Consider the following 22,289-nt stretch of genomic DNA (forward strand, 5'->3'; position numbering starts at 1 on the left):
TCCCCCCCACCCCCCAACACTTAAACACGATCAAGTCTTTCCTATATTAAATGTTAATCTTCCCATACCCCATATCTCCCTCTAGCTACTTCCCCCCTTCACAATGAAGTCTCCTAAAAGATTTGTGCATGGTCTTTGTTTCCACTTCCTTTCTTCCCGTTCATTCTCAGGCCACCCCAGTCTGGTTTACAGGATCATTTTACTGAAATAACTCTCACAAAAATTACCAAAGACAACCACGTTGACAAATCCAAAGGACGTGTTCTTAATTCTCACTTATTTTGGTCTCTGAATAAAATTTGACCACTTCCTCTTTCTTTAAACCCTCTTTTCCCTTGAATTCTGAAATATGATAATCAAGCAATTATTCTCCTGATTTCTCTGTCTTCTTCAAAAGCTCATCTTTCTCTATTCATTCACTTAAGTTCTTCAACATCAGTCCTACCCCTCTTCCTGCCTTACCCTAAATTCTTTTTTTAAATTATTTTTATTAATTTATTTTTGTTACAGATGTTTCTCCTTTTTTCCCCCATTGACATCCTCCTCCCCATCCCCCCGCCTCATCCACAGCTTTGTTGTCTATGTCCATTGGTTATGCATACATGCATATAAGTTCTGTGGTTTATCTCCCCCCCCCAATAACTCCTCTTCTGAGGTTTGTCAGTCTGTACCCTACCTCTATGTCTCTAGGTCATTTTTTTTCATCAGTTTGTTTAGTTCATTATATTCCACAAATAAGTGAGATCATGTAATATTTGTCTTTCTCTGCTTGGCTTGTTTCGCTTAGCATAATACTCTCCAGGTCCCTCCATGTCATCTCAAAAGATAAGAGATCTTTCTTTCTGACAGCTGCATAGTATTCCTTTGTGTACATGTACCACTGCTTTTTTATCCACTCATCTACTGATGGACACTTGGGTTGTTTCCAGATCTTAGCTATTGTAAATAGTGCTGCTATGAACACAGGGGTACATATAGTCTTTCTGATTGGTGTTTCAGGCTTTTTAGGGTATATTCCTAGAAGTGGGATCACTGGGTCAAATGGCAGTTCAATTTTTAACTTTTTGAGGTAACATCATAGTGTTTTCGATAGTGGCTGCACTAGTCTGCATTCCTACCAGCAGTGTTTACTAGAGTCCCCTTTTCTCCACACCCTCGCCAACACTTGTTTGATGATTTGTTGATGGCGGCCATTCTGACAGGTGTGAGATGATACCTCATTGTTGTTTTAATTTGCATCTCTCTGATGATTAGTCACGTTGAACATTTTTTTCATATCTCTCTTGGCCATTTGTATGTCCTGTTTGGAGAGGTGTCTATTTAGGTCCTCTGCCCATTTTTTAATTGGGTTCTTTGTCTTCCTTTTATTGAATTGTACAAGTACTCTATATATTTTGGAAATTAACCCCTTATCTGATGCATCATCGGCAATTATGCTCTCCCATATAGTGGATTCCCTTTCCATTTTGATGGTTGTTTCTTTTGCTGTACAGAAGCTTTTTAATTTGATGTAGTCCCATGTGTTCATTATTTCCTTTATTTCTCTTCTAAATTCTTTCTTAAAGCAATCTAAGCAATGCCCCAATGTTTTATCTTCCATCTACATACCTACAACTTGCAGATTGATATGTCAATATCTCCACTTAAAACAGCTCAAAGATCCCTCAAAATCAGCATGTCCAAGACTGAATCCCTGAATACCTGCTCTTCTCCTTCAAGCCCAGTCTTTTTCTCTTGTATCTTAGGGAAAGTACCTCCATCCACCCAGAAGTAGAAACCAGAAACTTAAAAGTCATCCTTAATATCCTTAACACTTCAGTGCCCCTCACCTCATATATCCAAGTTATTATCAGGGCCTGTTGATTTTATCTTCTGGAAAAAAAAAATCTTAGAAATCAATCCACTTTCTCCATTTCTACTACCACACTCTCATCCAAGCTATTATCATCTGTTGCCAGGACTCCCGCAGCAGTTAACTAATAGTCTCCTTGCATCTATCTGGCCCAACCAATTCGTTCTTCACTGAGTACCAAAGTGATTTTTTAAAAACATAAATCTGGTTTGCCATCTCCTTCCAATCCTAACTAAAACCCATTACACTTCTCACTGCTCTTTGGTGAAGAAAAAAGGTAAAAACCTCTAAACTGTCCTATAAGAATATTCTCTCCATCATATACTCACCTTTCAATTAATGAAATTTGTCCTGCTCACGCTGTCATTGAGTATTTTCATACACTGAACTCTCTGCTTGAAAAGGTTAGCATCCTCAATATCTCCCATATGTACCCAGATAAGTCCTGCGTATCTCCTCTCAGAAGACTTCCTTGTGCCCCCTATTCCCCATTTAATTATGTCACTATTTTACAAATGTCTTTTTCTACCACTAGACAAAATGTTCCATGAGAACATGGAGGACTATGGCTCATTTCACTCACTACTTTATCCAGTGTTTTGACAGACATAAGTAGTCAAGAAAATATTATTAATGAATGAATGAGTGAAAGTTAATACATATTATATCTAATTTACATTCATTTCACCATAAATTTTCTATTGTTAACAGTCTAATAAACCTAGCAAATAAGATTTGTGATAAACCTAGCAAATAAAATTCTGATTTTATAAAATTATGCTATAACTAAAGTATGTGTGATTCTAGAAAAAATGTTTTTTCAAATAAAACTAATTTATTTTAGTACCAGAGCACTCACCAAGTAGTGCCCTTAGGAAATAAAATTTAAAAACCTCTTCACATTTATAGCAATTATCTTGGTTGTCTTCCTAATACCCATTCTCTACCTCATCCTTGCTCTCCTGAATTTAAAGGTTCACCCTTGCCCCTTTCGACTCAAGAAGGGCTACAATCTTCTTGACTGATCTAAGTTAATTATGGTGGTCCCATGTCCCTTGTCAGTTTGGGGGTGGACACATGATGTAAGTTCTGGTCAATGAGACATGAGAAGGGGCTTCTAAACGCTTCTTCAGTGACATGGAAGAAATGATCCTTTTCTGCCTCTGGACAAAGTGATACCTGGCTGTGTAGCAGCCATCCTGTAAGCAATGTATGAAAGAGCATGAAATCTAAAACATTATTGAGACTATAACTGGAATCCTGTTGGATTACGCATGGAATTGCCCTACTTTTGAATTTCTTGCTTTCTTTTTACTTAAGTTTTTTAAATCAGAATTTTTCTGTTATTTACAAATGAAGTCATTTTTACTGATAGAAGGGGGAAAATACTTTTTGGCCCAAGTTCCTCAAATGAGAAAAATTTCTTCAGCTAACTTAATAATTGTTCAGAAAATATGACAGTATTCAGTATATAAACCCAAGAAGCAAACCATTTCATTTAGAACCTACAGAAGAATTTTAGAAGAAATTTAGCAAGCTGAAAACTATGAAAACAAATAGATAATTATGAAATAAATTCTTTAACTCTTTGTATTACTAAAAATATTTCATCATTACTTGTCCATTAAAAGCTAACTACAATTTATCATGAATATATTGAGAAAGGGAATCTGGTTTTTTTACACACTTTTCTTTCTTTGTGTTTTTTTGTTTGTTTTTTTTGCTAACTGAAAGACAGCCAAATACATCATGAATTTTCAAAAAATTAAAATGTAACAAAAGGTACTTGGCATAAGTCTCTGCTAAGACCATCATTTAAAAATGTCTAACAATAAAAGTTATGATCATTAGTTTAACCTGAAGATGCCAGGAGATTGGGCTGAATTTATACCCATCTTATTAAGTAGCTTAAAGGTACTTTTCTGAATAAATCCTGGAGATAAATTTACTGGCCTGTTATTTATCATATTCTCATAAAAGTAGATTATAGAATGCACACCAAATCCAGTTACTTGCTCTTACTGGTAATGAACATGACTATGACTTGTAAAAGCAATTTATTTCCTATGAATTTGAAATGTAGGTATTCTGGCATTTTATTAATAAAATGTGAATGAGAAGTAGATAACCAGAGGAGATTTTCTAAATAATCTACTAATATATACTCCTTGGATATTTTATACTTAACTGACCTCTTCTTAAGAATAATTAAGTAGCCCAGATTACGTTTACATTTTCATAATTCTAATCTTGTTATTTTTGTTGCTTTTTAAATCTTTTATTTAATGTATAATTTACAAGAAATAAACTCTATCTATTCTAAGTGCACCATTCAATGCAGGTAGAAAAAAGGTTTCTGTGTAACCACCCCCACAGTCAAGATATAGAATATTTCCATTACTCCCCAAAATTCCTCGTGCTCTTTCTCAATCACGATTCAGTACCCTTGGCCCCAGGCAACCACTGTTTTGTCTGTCCTACAGTTTCATATAAATGGTATTTTATATCTGGCTTCTTTTATTTATCACAATGTTTGTTTCTTTTTATTCCTGAAGAGTATTTTTTGGTATGGATATATATTACAAAGTGTTTATCCATTCACTTTATTGATGGACATTTTTGGATTGTTTCTAGTTTGGGACTATTATGAATAAAACTAGTTAGAACATTCACCTAGAAGTCTTTGTGTGACATGTATTATTTCTCCTGGGTAACTACAACAGGTCCTCAAATACACAATTTTATTCAACATTATAAAATTGATGAGATGCCCTAAGAACTTAACTCTTGTTTCTATCAATCAGCTGATGGTAAAATTGGTTTCACTGTAGGTCGTTTTGCTTCAAGTTGCAGGATCGATCAACAACATTAAGTGAGGATTTACTGTACCTTGGAAAGGGTTGCTAGAATGAGTGGTAAGTGTATGTTTTTTTATAAAAAATTGCCGGACTGGTTTGCAAAGTGGCTATACCATTTTGCATTCTCATTAGCTATATGTGAGACCTCCAGTAGCTCCAGATTTTCACTATCTACTATACTGACAATATCTAAATTTACAGTATTTACTATTGTCAGTCCTTTTTTGTGTGTGTGTGTGTGTGTGGTACGTTTTCCTGGTGGGAACTGAACCCAGGACTCTCTGGTCCGCAGGCCAACACTCAACGGCTGAACCAAACTGGCCAGGGCTTGTCAATCTTTTTTAATTTTAGCCATTCTAATGTATGTGTGTGGTAATTCAGTGTGGGTTTAATTTGCATTCTTTGATGATCAGTAATGTTGAGCATCTTTTTATGTGCTTATTGCCAATTTCTATGTCCAGACTTTCCTCTGGTTTAAAGACATCTGAAAAAGTCTATTATTTATTTATACCTTGACAGTCATACATGAGTAATTCCTTTAACATTTATGTGATTTTTCAGAAATAACAGAAAAAAGTCATTATAACAAAATATGCTTATATACAAATACTAAGGGAATACCTGTTTTTTTCTGAGACTTGCTACACACAGACTACTCCCTTCCTGCTAACTTGTAGACATTTTCTTCTTTCTGATTTCTGAACTCCCTGCACTAGTTCTAATCTAGCAATCAGTGATCTAATTTCCCATAACCTGTTTTCTCTGTCACACAACTATCTTTTTCTTAAACCACATGAATAGTATAGGAGAACAAACAAGAAATCTATGAAGTCTTGAATTAGTAAGCTTGAAGATTTTAGAACATCAGAACAAGAGTTCTCAAACTTTAGTTGAATTAGAAACCATCTGGAGACATTTGTTGAAATTCAAATTCTCAGGCCCCATACTCAAGACATTCTTAATTCAGTAGCCTGGAGTGGGACCCAGAAGCCTGAATGTTTAGCACAGAGCCCAGATGATTCTGTTGCAGGTAGTCTGTGGACCATACCTTGAGAAACACTGCAGACCTTTGCCTGCAATAAATATATGTTGCCTTCAGGTGACAAAAGAAAGTATTCTGTTCTCATTCAAGTGGCTCAAAACTATGTTTTACAAAGTGGGGTATACAAACCCCAAAGAGACTGGGCAAAACAACCCACTGAGAGGGAAGAGAATATTATAATTACCTTTTCATCTTTAAAAAAACCACTTTATCAATGTTAAATAAAAGATGAACATTTGTCCTGGCCAGTTTGTCTCAGTGGTTAGAGTGGCAGCCCTCAGACCGAAGAATCGCGGGTTCAATTCCAGTCAAGGACACAAGCCTCAGTTGTGGTTCGATTCCCAGCCCTAGTTGGGTTAGTGAGGGAGGCAACCAATCGGTGTGTCTCTCTCACATCGATGTTTCTCTTTCTCTCTCTCTCTCCCTACCTCCCACTCTTTCTGAAAATCAATGGAAAAATATCCTTGAGTGAGGATTAAAAAAAGGATGGACACTTGGCACATGCATGAGAGGGGGTGGGGAGAGAGGGAGAGAGAGAGAGAGAGAGAGAGAATGAATTAGAAAGGAGACACCAATAATAAAAATTCTGGAAGCCAGAGGAGAGATAATTAAGTGATAAATGATTTAACAAACCAGAAATGTTAAAACTTAAGCTAGCAGAAGTAAACTTGCTTTGTATTTCAGAACCCCCAAAAGGCTCTGAAAGTTGAGCCTCCATTTCTTCTAACAAGTAGGGCTGAAAACAAGTTGACTATTTCTATAAAAAGCAGTTAAACCCCCAGAAGCCTTCCCCAAAAACAAACATTCAAGGCAACTATACTTCTGCCATCAGAAGAGAAGACACGGGATTTTTTCTAGAGAGAGGCTAAAGCAGTTCTGGAACTAGAAGCACCAGCAGACCAGAGTGTGAGGGTAGCTTACTTGGAAAATTAAGTGCAAATCTACATACTGAAAGCGCAACTATTATCCCCCTTCTCCACTTGGCTACTAACTCTCAAATTGGCAGATTCCATGTGGTGAAACTCATAAGCTCCAGAGAAAAGATCTACAAACACTGACAATTAGGGACCTTCCCAATCTCCAAGAAAAGGCCTAGTCAAAACACTCTCCAGTGAAACCCATCCCTCCATAAGCACACCTGTGCTCAAGAGCTTTTCAATCAGCTTTTAACGCTTACCTTTATTATTACTTTTTTATTATTGTTAAATTTTAATGCTCACTGGAGGACATTTTTCCACTGATTTTCAGATAGTGTGTGTGTGAGGGGGAGCGAGGGAGAGGGGGAGAACGAGAGAGAGAGAAACGTTGATGTGTGAGAGACACATTGATTGGTTGCCTCCTGCATGACCCGGACCAGGGCCAGGGACCGAACGGCAACCAAGGTACATGCCCTTGACTGGAATGGAACCCATGAATCTGGTCTACAGGCCTACGCTCCAATCACTCAACCAAACCAGCCAGGGTTTAGCCCTTACCTTTAAATATTAATGGAGGATTAACTCATCTGTAAGAAAAGCCTATAATAGGAAAAACCAAAAACAAACAACCAAGTAGTTAGAGAAAACAGAGACAGCCCAAGGAGTAGAAGTAAAAAAAAAAAAAAAAAGTCATTGGATTGTAAGATAAAGAGAAAAAGAAAAACTGTCAAAAAAAATTCAACAAAATAATTCTAAGAGAAGTATAAGACTTTTCAGTCTGAGTATCTAGCACATCTTGGAAAAATTTTTGAACTCTGAGAACAAAAAGATTATTTTAAATGTTTTCAGAGGGGAAAAAATTAAATGCAGGTCATCTACAAAAGATGAGGAATCAGTATGCCAGACTTCTCAACAGCAACACTGGAAATGAACAAGAAGCAATGGAGCAGTATCTTTCATCTTTAGAGGAAGAATTAGTTTCCAAACATCTCAAAACACCTATCTGCTATGTTCTCTTTCTAAAAAAACCACTGGAGTCTGGCTGGTGTGGCTCAGTGGTTGAACATTGACCCATGCACCAAGAGGCTGCCAGTTTGATTCCCGGTCAGGACACATGCCCAGGTTGTGGGCCAAACCCCCAGTGAGGAGGCCAATCAATGTTCTCTCTCATCAATGTTTCTCTCTCTCTCTCCCTCTTCCTTCCTCTCTCTCTAAAATCAATAAAGGGGAAAACAATTTTTTTTAAAAACCACTGGAATGTGTGCAACAGAGTAAATGAGAAGAAGGAAGACTAGGAAACTGGGAGAAAAGTATCCAATGGGGGGCTGGGGGAGGGGTGTTGATCAATCCCCAAGCTGATGATAGTGAAGGGAGATCCCAGGATAGAGGTCACAGAACAAAGAGTTCAAACTGGAGCAAGAGGACAGGGGTCCTCTTCATTTTTTTCATTCATTTCATTATCTTTCTCATTGTTTTCTTCACCATTGTAATCACATGCCATTAGTTATAGTGCATAGAAAATTTTACCACAAAATAAGTAAATGTAATTATTAAATGCTAAGAAAAAATAAACATTTCTCATAAAAGAGATGCTATTCTGGATAATACAAAAATCCACACAGTTTAATACCACTTCTCTGACAATGATTCTAAGAGACACTTGAAAGAAAATACAACTAATCCACTACAATGCTCACCTTAAAAAGTTATGCATTGAGAACAGATATTTTCATTTTCCATTTACTTTCTACAGTGTGCTCTTGAATTTTTATTAATACCTTTTGTGACCCATAGATATATATGTTTAGCCTACACCCCACAGTGGCTGTTGCTGTATGATTACTAAAACCATACCAAGGAATTCTAAAACTATCTGATTCAAGTTGCAAAGGAATGTCCCATAGTTCTGGTATTCCAAAGTTTGCTAAGGAATTATGTCACTTTGGCCTTTATTTCAAACTTCTTAATTAACCTCCTAAAACAAACTGATTTCTTTTTTATTTTGCAGTTATAATTGAAATACAGTCATTTCCCCTTGGCTTCATTCTGAGTTTAGAGGAGACTTCTCTATTCTCGCTACCTTATTTCACCAACCATCTTCAACAATTCTCTCCTTATTCCACTGTAATAGCTTTCACCATAGCAGAGTCCTTTACAGTCTACTTCATTTTACTATAACTAGTAATATAAAATTACTAAGTAATCGAAATTACTGTTTAAAAATTTTAGTAATCTAAAAACAGCCATTAATCCCAACATTCTTAATGTGCTATCATAAAAGAGACAATAATTTGTGTTTCTCCTATGAGTATGCCAACTTTTTTTTCCTATTACTGACTTGGTATTTAATCTATAAATGGGGCATTATCCTGTAATTTTCAACAAAGCTTTCAAAATTTAAATTGTATTTACCAAATAATTAACTACCATTATTTTTTCCCCTCCAAAAGGTTGTATTGACACCCAAGGCCAACATTCTGTTGCCTCCTCTCCTTTATCTTATTTTCTAAAGTGATAATTAGACAAATATTTACAGATACAGTTATTACTGAATCATTCCCTGAGTTTATAAATTGTAAACATTCTTAAAATTCAACAAATTGTAAAAAAAAAATTAAAAAGCTGAAGAATTTCTTGATCATACAGTTTTAAATAAATTGCTCTCTAGGGCCAAAAAGCAAAATAGCAGTGACATTTTTATTTACACTCCACCTTTCATCTAAGAACATGTAATCTATGACCATTACCCCAATTTTACCACCAAGGCATAGAATTACAGAGACTGAACTGAAGTGAACTCAAGAGGTTATCTAATCTATCATCTGTCTCCAAGAATGACTGCACTTTAACAATCCAAGAGATGTGTCCATCTTCTCTATTTTTCAAAATCTCCAGGGAAGATGTTCCAACTTGCCTTAGCAATTTGCTCTGGTGTGCCAGATCACTTGCTTCACTCATAATCCAAATCTGCAGCAAGAAGGAGATAGAACCTGGTTTCCCAGCTTCTCATAAATGTTCTTGCCCAGTTGGGGTTATAACACAACCACAAAAATAAGTAGATGAGGAATAAAGATATTTTGATGACAAAAATTTCCAACATCTAGTCAACGATTCACCTGCTTCAAGCAATAACTATTTTAAAAATAATCTGGTATAATAAAGTGATTTACATCTATCTTGATTTCATAATAAATAAAAAAATGATTTCTAACTATTAGATGTGTATTTATTAGTCCTAAAGATAAGAATGACAAATATTTACTGGAAACCCTTGGCGTGCCAGGCATTGTATCCAGGAATAATATCACAGTGACTCCTCATACCAATTCTATAGGTAGGCATTATTGTTACCCTATTTTTTAGATGAAGAAATTAAGGCTCAGAGAAGGTAAGTTGTCCAAGGTCTCACAGATTGTGAATGATGAAGACAGGATTAAAACCAGTTTGTTGTATTTTAATCTTGAATATATATTTAATAATAATAACTATTATTATTAGGCTGCTTCAAGGTTGGTTGAAAAATTCTTATCTATAAAAAAAGTTATTTTCAAATACCATTAGTTCTTCCATATTTTATTTTTTTTTATCCTCACCTCACCCGAGGACATTTTTCCATTTTTTGTTCAGATAGAGTGGGAGGGGGAGAGAGAGAGAGAGAAAGAGAGAGAGAGAGAGGTGAAAGGGACACATCGAGTGGCTGCCACCCGCACGACCCAACCAGAGCCAGGGACAAACTGCAATCAAGGTACATGCCCTTAGCAGGAACCAAACCCGGTCTCTCTGGAGCACAGGCCGATGATCTAACTGCTGAGCCAAACCTGCCAGCGCCCTCCATATCTTTTTTAAATATAAAAGGTGATCTGGAAGGTATAAGCACCTTCTAAAAAATATACTTATCTAACAAATAATACTTTAATATTTGTCTTTTAAAGTTTGCTGAATTGTTGTTACATGATTTGTCTTAGGACCGTCAGATTTGCTTTTAAAAATATATATGGATACTTTAACTGAATCTTATTTATTTTGGACTTTACTTATTCCTTTGAGGACCATAGATGCTTCTAGGTCTTATTTCTATACTAAATGCAAAGATGGCGATTTGGATTTTGAAGTTAGTTTAGATTGGTTTCAATCTAAATATTCTATGAAATATTGTAACCCACTAGAATGTTTCACCAAATGTATATATAACTTTTACTAGGTAAATGACCAACTACATTAGCCAAATAATTTCCTGAAATAGTGTTGCTTTACCAAGGTAATTTATGTTGTTAGTACAACAAGCATACTTCTAAACAGCTGCATTTTTGCATTCTATATAATGCCTTCTTGGTATTCATTTTATTAGTTGACAGTGATATTTAGATGGAAAAGAACAACACATTTCAAAAGCCATAAAACCTTTGGAATTTAATTCATACTTCAATATTTGATACAAAATTACCTTTTTCATTGTTTCTTTTCCCACTGTAATCTCATGCCCATTTTGCCCCATGCCATTCTTAAAGAGCAGAATTCGGACTGAGGTCTGTCCAGTAAGTTTCTTCATTCTAATAGAAAGAACAGGCTTGGTTTTCGGTCTTTTGACTTCAGTAGGAAGCATCAGCCCATTCATTGTCCAAGTTACTTTCTTCATTAACAACAGATGGTCTAGAAGAGAATTTTTTTTTAAGTCAAGTCAATATTTGGCTTCAAACTTGAAAATGGACACATCATGCTTCCCCTCCCCCTATTACCTATATCACATACACTGGCCAGTCTCCATTTAGATGCTGGTTTTCTGAAATGCTACCACCAGCTTCCCACAAACCGTGACATAAGCTGTAGCAAGCTGTCTGCTCTGATAGCCTGCATAAATCATCATTTCTGAAGGGAACAGATGTTCAGGGTATGAAAGAGTAATACCACAATTTAGTCCTAATTAAAATTCACCTTAGCATGCTTCTATCACTGATCAGATGCACTGGGCTGAACCGGTCCACTGAAATGGCCCAAGGTCCTTCGCTTACTATTCAACAACTCGGGTCCTGAACTTTCGTGTTCTTTAGGGTTGAGAAAACACTTTTTCTCTTTAATATGATTTATTATCCATGTTGCTTTAAAGATGATGGCCTCCAAACAGTAACCTTAATCATCATTCTTCCCTTGTGACTAGAATGAAGGTGACTTTTAGGACATTTTTGGGGAGAGATTCAAACTATTTCACTAAAAATGAAAACCAGTTTTGCATGAACAGTTTACTCTGACCTATACATTTTCAAAGATGTGTATGCAGGAATTTAAGTTTCAAAACTCCCCCTAATATTAATGGGAGTGCAACTAAATTACTATGTAAGACTTTGAAAAAGTAAGGGTGAAAACAGAAGGGTGGTATATTGCCTACTAAATTGCTGCTACCATTCCTTTCTTTCAGGAAGCTTCATTTCATAAATAAATAATTTGCACCTGAGTTATTTATTTGTGCATTCAATTTATTTTAGATTATAGTTTATTTTCACATAAATACGAAAATGCAATGACCCCTCTTTCATCTGCTCTTTATATGTCCTAATGAGAGAAATAAAATTTATTTGCATATAACTGAAAATAGCTGCATTTGTTTGCCCAAATTTCCAAATAACACTTTTGTCTTACCACCTGCCTTGAAAGCAACATGGCCTCTTTGACCTAGAAGTAGTAGTTTACATAAAATCTAGTATTGATATGAAATATGAGCAAGTCATTGTAAATAATCTTCAAGTCCCAGAATGGCTACATTGAATATTCAAAAACAAAAACACTTGTCTTTTTATACCTCTTCCTTGATTTCTCTCTCAATCTCTTTTGATTTCTCTCTCTCTCTCTCTCTCTCTCTCTCTCTCTCTCTCTCACACACACACACACACACACACACACAGGCATACAGACATACCCTGTAGGCAGAATTATGAGCAAAATTTGCAGAATAAGTTAAACTAAATTATAGATATGCTTAAGCGTTCAAGAACAGAAAAAATATTTTTACAGAAAACTAATAGTATCTCTAAAAATAAAATTTAAAAATCTCTCTCACTGGGGTATAAAGTTAATAAAGTCTTGTAGTTTGATACTTTACCCATAATCTGAATACCCCCCAGATGCTTTGAAAGGTGGAAAGGTTATAAAAGCCTTAAAACTAGGTTTGAGCCCTGGCCAATTTGGCTCAGCGGTTAGAGCATCAGCCTGCGGTCCAGAGAGACCTGGGTTCGGTTCCCGCTAGGGGCGCGTACCTCGGTTGCAGTTTGTCCCCGGCCCTGGTTGGTCGTGCGGGTGGCAGCCACTCGATGTGTCCCTTTCACATTGATGTTTCTCTCTCTCTGTCTCTTCCTCTCTCTCACTCCCACTCTACCTGAACAAAAAGAAATGAAAAAATGTCCTCGGGTGAGGATAGAGAAAAAAACTAGGTTTGAAACTCAGCTCTGTTACTTAGTGATCCTACATGAGTTATCCCACCCCGCATCTCTGATTTCTCATCTACAAAGTATCTAGTTAGTACTATTCCACCACCTTATGAGGCTTAAATATTTTATATGTTAAAGTACCAAAACATTGAACTTACTCTATAAACATTCGTTTCTTCCCCCATGTCCCTGAAATCCTATGCTTATCACGGAGCATTAGAGTATATTAATCATTACATCAGTCAGGGTCCAACCAGAAATACAGAAACTACTCAGAGCATTTGAGCAGAGGGGACTCGCCGCAGAGAACTGGTTATGCAAGTGATGGAAAAGACCAAGAAGCAAGCAATGGACAGTGAGGCAACCCAGAGATTAGCAACAGCAAGAAACCCAGGCCAGAGGGAGGAGGTCATACAAGTGCCCAGATTTAGAGAATCTTAACACTAAAAGATTTTCTCCTTTGATTGCTTAGAAAAGGGCCCGGGTTAGAATGAGGCAAGTGAAGAAACAAAACCGCAACATGTAAGGGTGCACACACAGGGCGGTGCAATGACACAACCCTCAGAGTGCGCAACTCCTTAAATTCTGGCCCTTTGGTGCTTCACTCTCTCACCCTCATCCGAGCCCTGGTGTTGACTCTCTCTTTTATACGTAAAGCTCCTTAAATTCCATTAAAATATTAATACTTACTATTAGCCAGATGCTGTTTTATATGATTTATAGGTATTGACTCATGTAGTTCTCTCAACAATTTTATGGGGTAGATAATATCTTTATTTTTATTTACAGGTGAGAACATTGAGTCACAGAGAAGTTAAATAACTTGCCCAAGATGCTGCAGCTGGGACGTGGTAGCAGTGGACAGTGAATTTAGTTCTAGAGACGTGCCCCTAGTCTCTACACTATTCCATCTCCGCCACATATTTTCCGCCATTATCTCAAATTCAATATACCTAAAACAAAATTTCACACCTTTCCACACAAATTTATGCACACTCACATTTCTTATTTCTATCAGTGTTATCCACTAGCTCAGAGAGTCTTGAACCCTTAACCTCCTATTCATTTCTCTTCAGCAATTGCTTATTCATTCAATGATGTTTATTGGGTGTCCACTCATCAGTGTACCAGGGCGACAGCTGTGAATAGGACAGAATAGCTTGTGCAGATCACAGCCTGTTGGGGTGAGATAGACCATAAAAGGCGTCTCTAAAGAGGTGATATCTGAGTAGAAAGACCTCTGTGATGAGAAGTTAATCATGAAAATCTGGGGGGAGATCATTCCAGGTAGAGTGAAATCAAGCACAAAGTCTCAGGGATAAAAATGAGACTTGGTGTGTTTGAGAAAGAAAAATAAAGTTCGTATGTGGATAGAGCCAAAGTGAATTTGTATGAGGCCAGATTGTGGAGGCCAGCATACAGGGTTTGGATTTTATGCTGGAAGTGATGGGAAGCTATCAGACGGTTCTCAGCAGGGCACTGTATGAAGAAGAGACCATAGCAAAGTGTAGATGACACTGGTGGTGCCCTTCACCCCTCGTATTCCTTTGCCTTGCGCTAATATACCCAAACTCCAGCTGCGATGAGTCCTAGCCACTGACACCTCACAGCTGCACCCTTCTCCTGAGAACTACCTTTGGCTGAAAAGAAGCAGCCACCTAGCCAGGAAACACCTGTGAGGTGATGACCTCTTCTTTCCTACCTAGAGGTGCAGATGACAGCCAATGACTGACAGACCAGGGGACACAATGACCAATCTCCTTGCCTCAAGGAGGGGCAACTCTTAGGAGTGTGTTTCCCACTCCAGATTGGGGCTAGACCTCAGATCAAAACCTTCTACTGTACGCTGCTTCCCTCACTCACTTCCAGGTTTCACCTAAGAGCACTTCCTAAGTCTTTTGCACAAAACCGCCCACCTCAGGCTCTGCTTCTAGGAAACCTGACCCCATACAGAGTTAAATAAGGCAAAGCCAACTCTCAGTTGTTCGTTCTTCACAGTACTACTGAAAGCATCGCTCCTTTCCGGTCCCAGCTGGTCCCACTGGCCCATTTCTCTCTCAGCCTCGTATCAGCTGTAAGGATTTCCAAATTGCATTCGATCCTCTTCTGTTACATCTGACATTCTATACTCCAATTACAGCTGAATTTTCCTAAAGCATCAATTTTATCATTGCCTGAAGAGAAAGATATTGGAGCTAGCTTTTGAAGCTTTCCACTAGTCAGTCAATCAGTTAGCCTGTCTTTCTGTGTCTGGCAGATAGTCATCAAATACTTATTTGAGCCCATCCTTTGTGCCAGATCCTGTGCAAGGAATACGAAAAATACACAGTCTCTTTCCTTAAACTTATGTCTAACAGAAGAGTTTGCCAACCATCTGACAATATCCAAACTTCCTGATTTTATCTTACCGTAATTTATCTTCCCTTCTTGTCCCAGCCCACAATGACCTGTCATTTCTCTGAATCCTTAGAGCCTGTTCCAACCATCATTATTTTCATTTTCTCAATAATGTTTGAGAACCTCCCACATGCCAGGCACTGTGCTAGGTGATAAGGAAAGAACATAAAGTACCCGGAATTTTATGTAAGTGTTGTATAAGTATATATCCTATCTCTGTTTCCATACTTAAACCTTTAGAAGGTAGAAATCAAGCCGGTATTTCTTATTATTTTTCTCCAGGGTATGAGAAAGTTCACTACACATAATATAATTAGATGTTAACTTTTCCTTTGCATTTAAATGCTCAATTGTAGCAATTTAATTTTATTTCTGTTTTCATAACATACCAATTGGGAAAAATAAACTTTATTGTTAGGTGTATATGCCTACCATCATTATTTCCTACCTCTCCCCAGTATAAACTTAAATATGATTGATCTTCCAGGTTAATGTTCATTGATGACCACAACAGCATAGAATTTCTTCAGAACAAGAAGAAACCTTGCCAAGGAGAAATTCTTGGCAAATGAAGGTCTAGAAGGAGTAAAGTAGACTAGAATAAACTAAAAATATATTTAAGATAAATGCTTATATATTTCTGAAGACTTTGTTTGAAGACCATCTCTCCTAGGAAGCTTTTTCCAGGTTAGACACCTTCTTTCTGCTCTTTGTGAACACACCTACCATTGAACTTATCCTACTGTACCATCACTGTGTGTACACTTGGCTAAACATTGCAGTGCTTCCCCAGTACATGGTGTAGGTGCTCAATTAGTGCTGAATGAATTAATGAATAATACTACCTTCATTCCAATAAAACTTTACTCTGATAAAAGGATTACCTGATAACATTTAAAGACACTTAACTCACTTAAAAATATGCAATCTAAACATCTGTAACAAAAATAAATTAATTTTTAAAAAATTATCAACTTAAAATAATAAAATAAAATAAAAATAAATCATTTTCTGAAGTTCCAAATAGGTTTTCTGAAAGAACTCTACATGAACCTAGTAAAAGCACATTATAAATTTTAAAACAAATCTGAAAACATTTATAACATAAATTATATATAGTTTTTTAAAAGGTGCTCCTGCTTTCCAAATCTTTGTTGATATTGATAAACATGGAAAGGCGATTAAAATATATATAAAACCTTTTATATAAATAAAGACTTTTAACCAATTAGCAAAGCAGCCTAATAAAGTAATACTAATGATGACTAAGATGTGTTGATTAATACACTAGAGAGGCAGCATAGCCTAGTGGTTAAGAGCTTAGGCTCTGAACCCAAACTCTCTAGATCCGAATCTTAACTTTGCTTTTTAATAGCTCTGCCATCTTGGAAAATTAAGTCAGTCTCATTTGCCTCAGTTTTCTGATCTTAGAAGTGGGAACAATAATAGTAACTCCCTTATTTGTTGTATGGAAAAAAGGGATTTGCACAAATAAAACACTTATGTGTAAATATGAATCACAGTGATATTGGTGACATGATTATCCTCATGATTTTCATCAAGAACCTAGCATATAGAAAGCAGTGTGCTGCCCTGGCTGGTTTGGCTCAGTCAGTGGGTGGAGCGTCAGCCCACAGACCATAGAAAGCAGTGTGCTAAGAGCTTTATATACACTAATTCATTTTATCTTCACAACCTTGGGGATTTTGTCACATTATCATCTCCATTTTATTGATGAGGAAAAGGAGAGCTGGAGAAATGAAGCGATTACATCTCTATCATGCATCCATTAGGTAGATCAGAGACAAGATCCAGGCTGAATGATTCCAGAGCCAGTTTTCTTAACCATGACACTGTAAGATCCCTCATGTGCCTAAAAAGCAACACAAAACTTCTCTAACTTAAAATGACTGGATAGTCCAAGCTTCTTAATACTGTCCCACATTCCACCATAGTCCTACCTTTGCACCATCTAAAAAGCAGCTGCTCTTAGTGCCTATATTTGGTCTAAAGGTCCTTATTCTTTGTTGTGGGACTGTCCTGGATATCGTGGAATGTTTAGCAGCATCCTTGGCCTCTACCCACTAGATACCAGCAGCATTTTCCCAGTTGGGGCAACCAAAGATGTCTCCAGACATTGTCAAATGTTCCCCAGGAGTTAAAATTACCCCCAGTTGAGAATCGTTACAGTAAAGGAGTTTGACACATCCCCATCTGCCGATGTGCAGGGAGCTAAAATAAGCTATTGACACACACTGTGTTCTTTTCTAACTCCCAACTTTTATCATGCCTTTCCCCCTCCCTCTCTGCTAGGCTATCTCCTTTCCTTCGCAACTCAGTGCCACCTCCTCCAGGAAGCTTTCTTTGATCTATCCCTCTTTAAGCTTCACAGCTTTATCTCTGTACCCTTCATTTTATTGAACTTCTCTATTTTACATCTGTGACCCATTAGGCTTGGCAATTCAAGGGCATGAAATGTGAGCCTCCAGTATCTGGTACACTGTAAACAAGTGTGCTTATTGGAGGTTTAACAAAATAATAACAGTTAATCATACATCTTCAATATAAGTGTCTATTCCCTACTGTATAGTCAGCACCTCAAATAGTATTTGTTACATAGTAGATGCTCAATAAATCTTTGTAGAATATTTGTCAAACATGTCAGATGAGAACATCACTATTACTTCATCAGGTAGATAGTGGGTAATATTTTCATTAGGTAGGTATTAACTTGACTTATGGTTTCTCTGTATTTTGGAAAAAGACTATATTTTTATATTCATGATTAATTAGCTTTTTCATTACCATGTCCCTCGATGAATTTACTCTGAAACCAGGTGTCATGGTGGACAGCTCGGAGAGGGAAGAAGCAAAAAAGGTATAGGCTTAGTGCATTACTATGCATTGGCTTCAGAATTGCAGAAACTTGGAATTGAAAAAGACCTTTAAAATTATTGACTCTAACCATCCATTTCATTTACTCAGTTTGTTCATTCAGCACACAAGCTCTGAATGCCTACCACATGTTCCCTCCTAGATTCGCTGCACAGAAAGGATCTCAAAGAGTTCTGGGTCTGTTTGGGAAGACAAGGGAGGAAAACAACACACGATGTAGCATGTGCTAAATCAGAGGTGTGCCCCAGGAATGGGGGAGCATGAAGCAAGGACACCTGCCACAGCTTGAGGTGATGGAGAAAGACTCTCTAGAGGAGGAACGTGAAGGAGAACTTGAAGGATACACAGAGTGGGCAAAAGAGAGAGACCATCACCCAGGTAGAGGAAACAATGCAGATGAAGTATGATGGAACATTGAGAGGAGACTGAGTACAGAGTGGTGTGGAGGGTCCAGAATAAACCACCCCAAGAATGTACCTCAGTGGTATGCAGATTACTTTGAGTGAAAGGCAATTTTAGCTTCAGGCACCAGAGAAATTTCTGTGCCCTGACCTTAACTACCTAGAAGAATTTGAATCAAAGGCCTTGCTCATAATAAGAGATGATCAGAAATAACTTCTGTAAGTCAAAACCTATTTATAGAGCAGGGCAAACTTCTATTTACTAAATGTCTGTTATCATCCTGCGATGACTCTTTGAAGCCCCCAAGGTGCCTTACCTCATCCCTAGCTCAGGATGTCTTATAGACCTCAATCCTCCTTTCTGTCTCGGAACCTCTCATGCATGCAGGGTCTCTGACTCTCTCATATAGGTGGGCTTCCTGTGTGCACAATATTACATTTTATTTTCTCCTTCAATCTGTTGATTTAATCATTCAGCCAGCCAAAAGGAGGCAGAGGAGGGAAAGGGAATTCCCCCCCTTCTCCACAGAGGTCATGAAACAAGGAAAGCAGAAAGTAGCCAGGTCAGAGCCTTGTGTACAACACTGAGAAGTCCCACACCTCCCAAATCAGGCCATTACATCTTTTAGACAGGTGAGACTATGGCGAAAATCTTCCTTATGTTATGGCAAAATCCATTTCCTTATGAAACAAAGCTACTGGGATAAGTGAGAAAAAGGACAGGTGTACTATAGCAGCATATTTCAAAGTGTGGGCAATGGGTCTCCTGTATGAGAACCTGCTGGAGAAGCAGGGACACCAGGTGGGTCTTGGGTACATCACAGCTCTAGGGACATACAGGTTCATATGAATAAATGTAGTTGAGGGCAGACAACAAGGGTAAGCATTATCAAATCCAGGGGTGAGAAGGAAAACAAAATCTGATACTTCCATGCCAACACTGAGAAAGAACCTGAGGATGCTCAGTAAAGACCTGAGTAGGTTTTAGCCCTGGTGAGGAAGAGTAATCTCAGAGGCTGGGAGAGGATGGAACGTGGAGTAATCAAAGTATGTGGGGATTGTAGGGTATGTGGGGCAGGGAGGCGGGCTGAGTACTAAAAAAGAAATTTAGCGCCATCTAACCCACTTTGAATTTCTAGGAAAACAACTAACGATAGATAGCTAACAAATGCTTTCTACACCCTTGTCTTTCATTAACTTTCAAATCTCAAAACCCTAGCATCCCTCCCTGGGCTGAAACTATCTGGTACCTTTGTAAGAATTAGAAAACAGCCTCCCCACCCGCCCCCCATGGTGAAATTAGCTCCACAGTCCCTCAGCTGTGTATAACAGTGATCAGTGCCCTGAGCCTTCCCAAAGGTCACAGGATCTCCTTTCTTATGTCCTTGCTTTCAATAACAGTTAATAAGCACCTACTATATGCAAGGTACTATAAGTAATACATAGATTGAGGGGAGAGAATGGGCAAGAAAGGGCATTCCTGAGAGTTTGTGGGAAGGCTAGAAATCCCAGATCTATAGGTTCCTGGGAGAATCATTTATTCCAGCACTCTACTTCTGACCATTGTCTGGTCTCAGACAAGCATTAGCATAACCATTAGCCTCTCTGCAATGTAATTATTCTTGGGCTGGCTTACTCTGGCCCCCTGCCAGAGGGAAACATTCACAAATCTACATATGAATTTGGAGTAGGGGATTTTTAATATACTCCTAAAAGTCCACTCACTGTTTGCTGGCTAGCAGGCTGCTCTAATGAGGTCTATTCCCTCCCCTCTCACCACCAGCTCCTTGGGATATGCATGGTTCACCATGGTACCTATTTCATTTGGTTCTTCATTCACCCATTGAATAACATTTGTTGAGTGTCTATTAACTGTCAGGCCCTGAGCCTGGAAAATGATCGTCAATAAGGCAGCTATGGTTTCTTTCTTAAGCAAACTTGGTCTAGAGGAAACAAGAGACATTTATTTCACCAGCAATTACAAATCTGATTGCAAAAAGGGACACTGAGAACGCAGTGGGTGCTTATCCATTCTAGTGGGAGCTTCCACAGACAATGGGACCGGCTCCGATGCCTACCTGCGCATGAATCTCAACAACAGGAGCCTTGGAGTTCCCCTTTGGAGAATTCTGGAATCTCTACTCTAAGCAAAGTCTCTGTCCTTATGGTACTATTGTAATTAACCTGGTTATTAATAACAGGAAAGGCACAAAAGTAAGCCCAGATAATATAGGCATGCCACTTGTGCAGCTTTGCCCGGAAGTTGCAGTTTAACACTCCCAGGTCTCTTCTCTGCAGATCACTGGGGGAAGGGACTGAACAGGGTGGAGAACAGACACATGCCCAGTAAAGTCTGGGTGACACAGGGAAGGTACTTGCCTGTCAGTCACACCTAGGATTAGGTCATTGGCCAGAGTAGGTGTGGCCACTGCAAGTGTGGGAAGATTGAGATATTTAATTCCCTCGACAAAGCAAGTCATGCTCTTGCACTCTGGGCTCCTGGCCCTCTCTTGGTTCCCTTGCATATGCCGTAAGCCATGTGGACTGCACACAATGGACTAAAGGGCTGCAACTAGCCTGATGCTGTGCCAGCCCCAACTCCACCATGGAAAGGAAACTTTAAACACTGGTTCTGCTTCTAGCTTTACTGAAGGGATATAATTCCAGGGAATAAAGCTTTCCACCATATCTCATCCTCCCGTGGGGGCCCCTGGAAATGCTTATTCCAGCGGTACTCCAAGAACCCCCTCCCACTAGCAATGGAGAAAGACCACCCAGGCTTTTCTTTGATAACATTTACACACCCAACTGCCAAAGAAGGGGTCCTAGTCTCAGCGGATCACCACATCCCCGCCTTTAAATTTGCCGGCCACACCTCGTGGGTTCCAAAGCAATAAGGACTTGATCTATCCCGGTTTTCCTCTCTCGGGCACTTCTCTTTAGAAAGTTAAGAGCCCACTGGGTGAAGATGGGACTGGGGGTTACAATCTAGTGACGTTCTAAGACTTAACAAAACCTTGGAAAATGCTTCCCCAAAGGGTCATATCCCAGCTCCTCAGCGACTGCCAAGTCCCCTGGACTGTTCATACTGTTACTCTCCTGCAGCACTTAGAAAACGTCGTGCTCCAACCATAGCTTCTATTTTATTGTGAAAAATTCACATCCCACTTTATTGTCATGATTTTGTTTATAACCGAATCATGGAAAAGATAAAGCACTTTCTAACTTGCTTCTGTGTTAAGTCTATTAAAATATCATTACATTTCCTTAGTCTACTTCAAAAAAAAAAAAAAACCAATGCCTCTCATAAAATTAAATAAATCCGGTGCTCCTTGATTTGTTATTTTCTATTTTGTATGTATCAGGCAAAAAAAGAATATTGCTGCCTTCTGTCACCAGAATAAAAGCAGCAAACTTGCAACTCTAAATGCACAAGCTTATTAAAAATCTTTTTTTGTTTAAATGCATTCTCCTGTAGTTGGTAATACACTTAAAGACATATTAATGC

General features: G+C 38.1%; 1 protein-coding gene across 2 annotated transcripts in view; it reads right to left on the reverse strand.

The window, feature by feature from the left end:
- The window catches only part of LOC118628249 (doublecortin domain-containing protein 1-like), a 74,680-nt gene that overhangs the window by 28,880 nt on the left and 23,511 nt on the right, over positions 1-22,289 (reverse strand). For both annotated transcript variants that reach the window (XM_036259086.1, XM_036259087.1), the window contains exon 5: positions 11,114-11,319. In XM_036259086.1, coding sequence (XP_036114979.1) covers positions 11,114-11,319 — 206 coding nt within the window. The remainder of the gene's footprint in view (positions 1-11,113; positions 11,320-22,289) is intronic.

The sequence above is a fragment of the Molossus molossus genome, unplaced genomic scaffold (assembly GCF_014108415.1).
Source record: "Molossus molossus isolate mMolMol1 unplaced genomic scaffold, mMolMol1.p scaffold_m16_p_13, whole genome shotgun sequence".
Taxonomy (NCBI): Eukaryota; Metazoa; Chordata; class Mammalia; order Chiroptera; family Molossidae; genus Molossus; species Molossus molossus.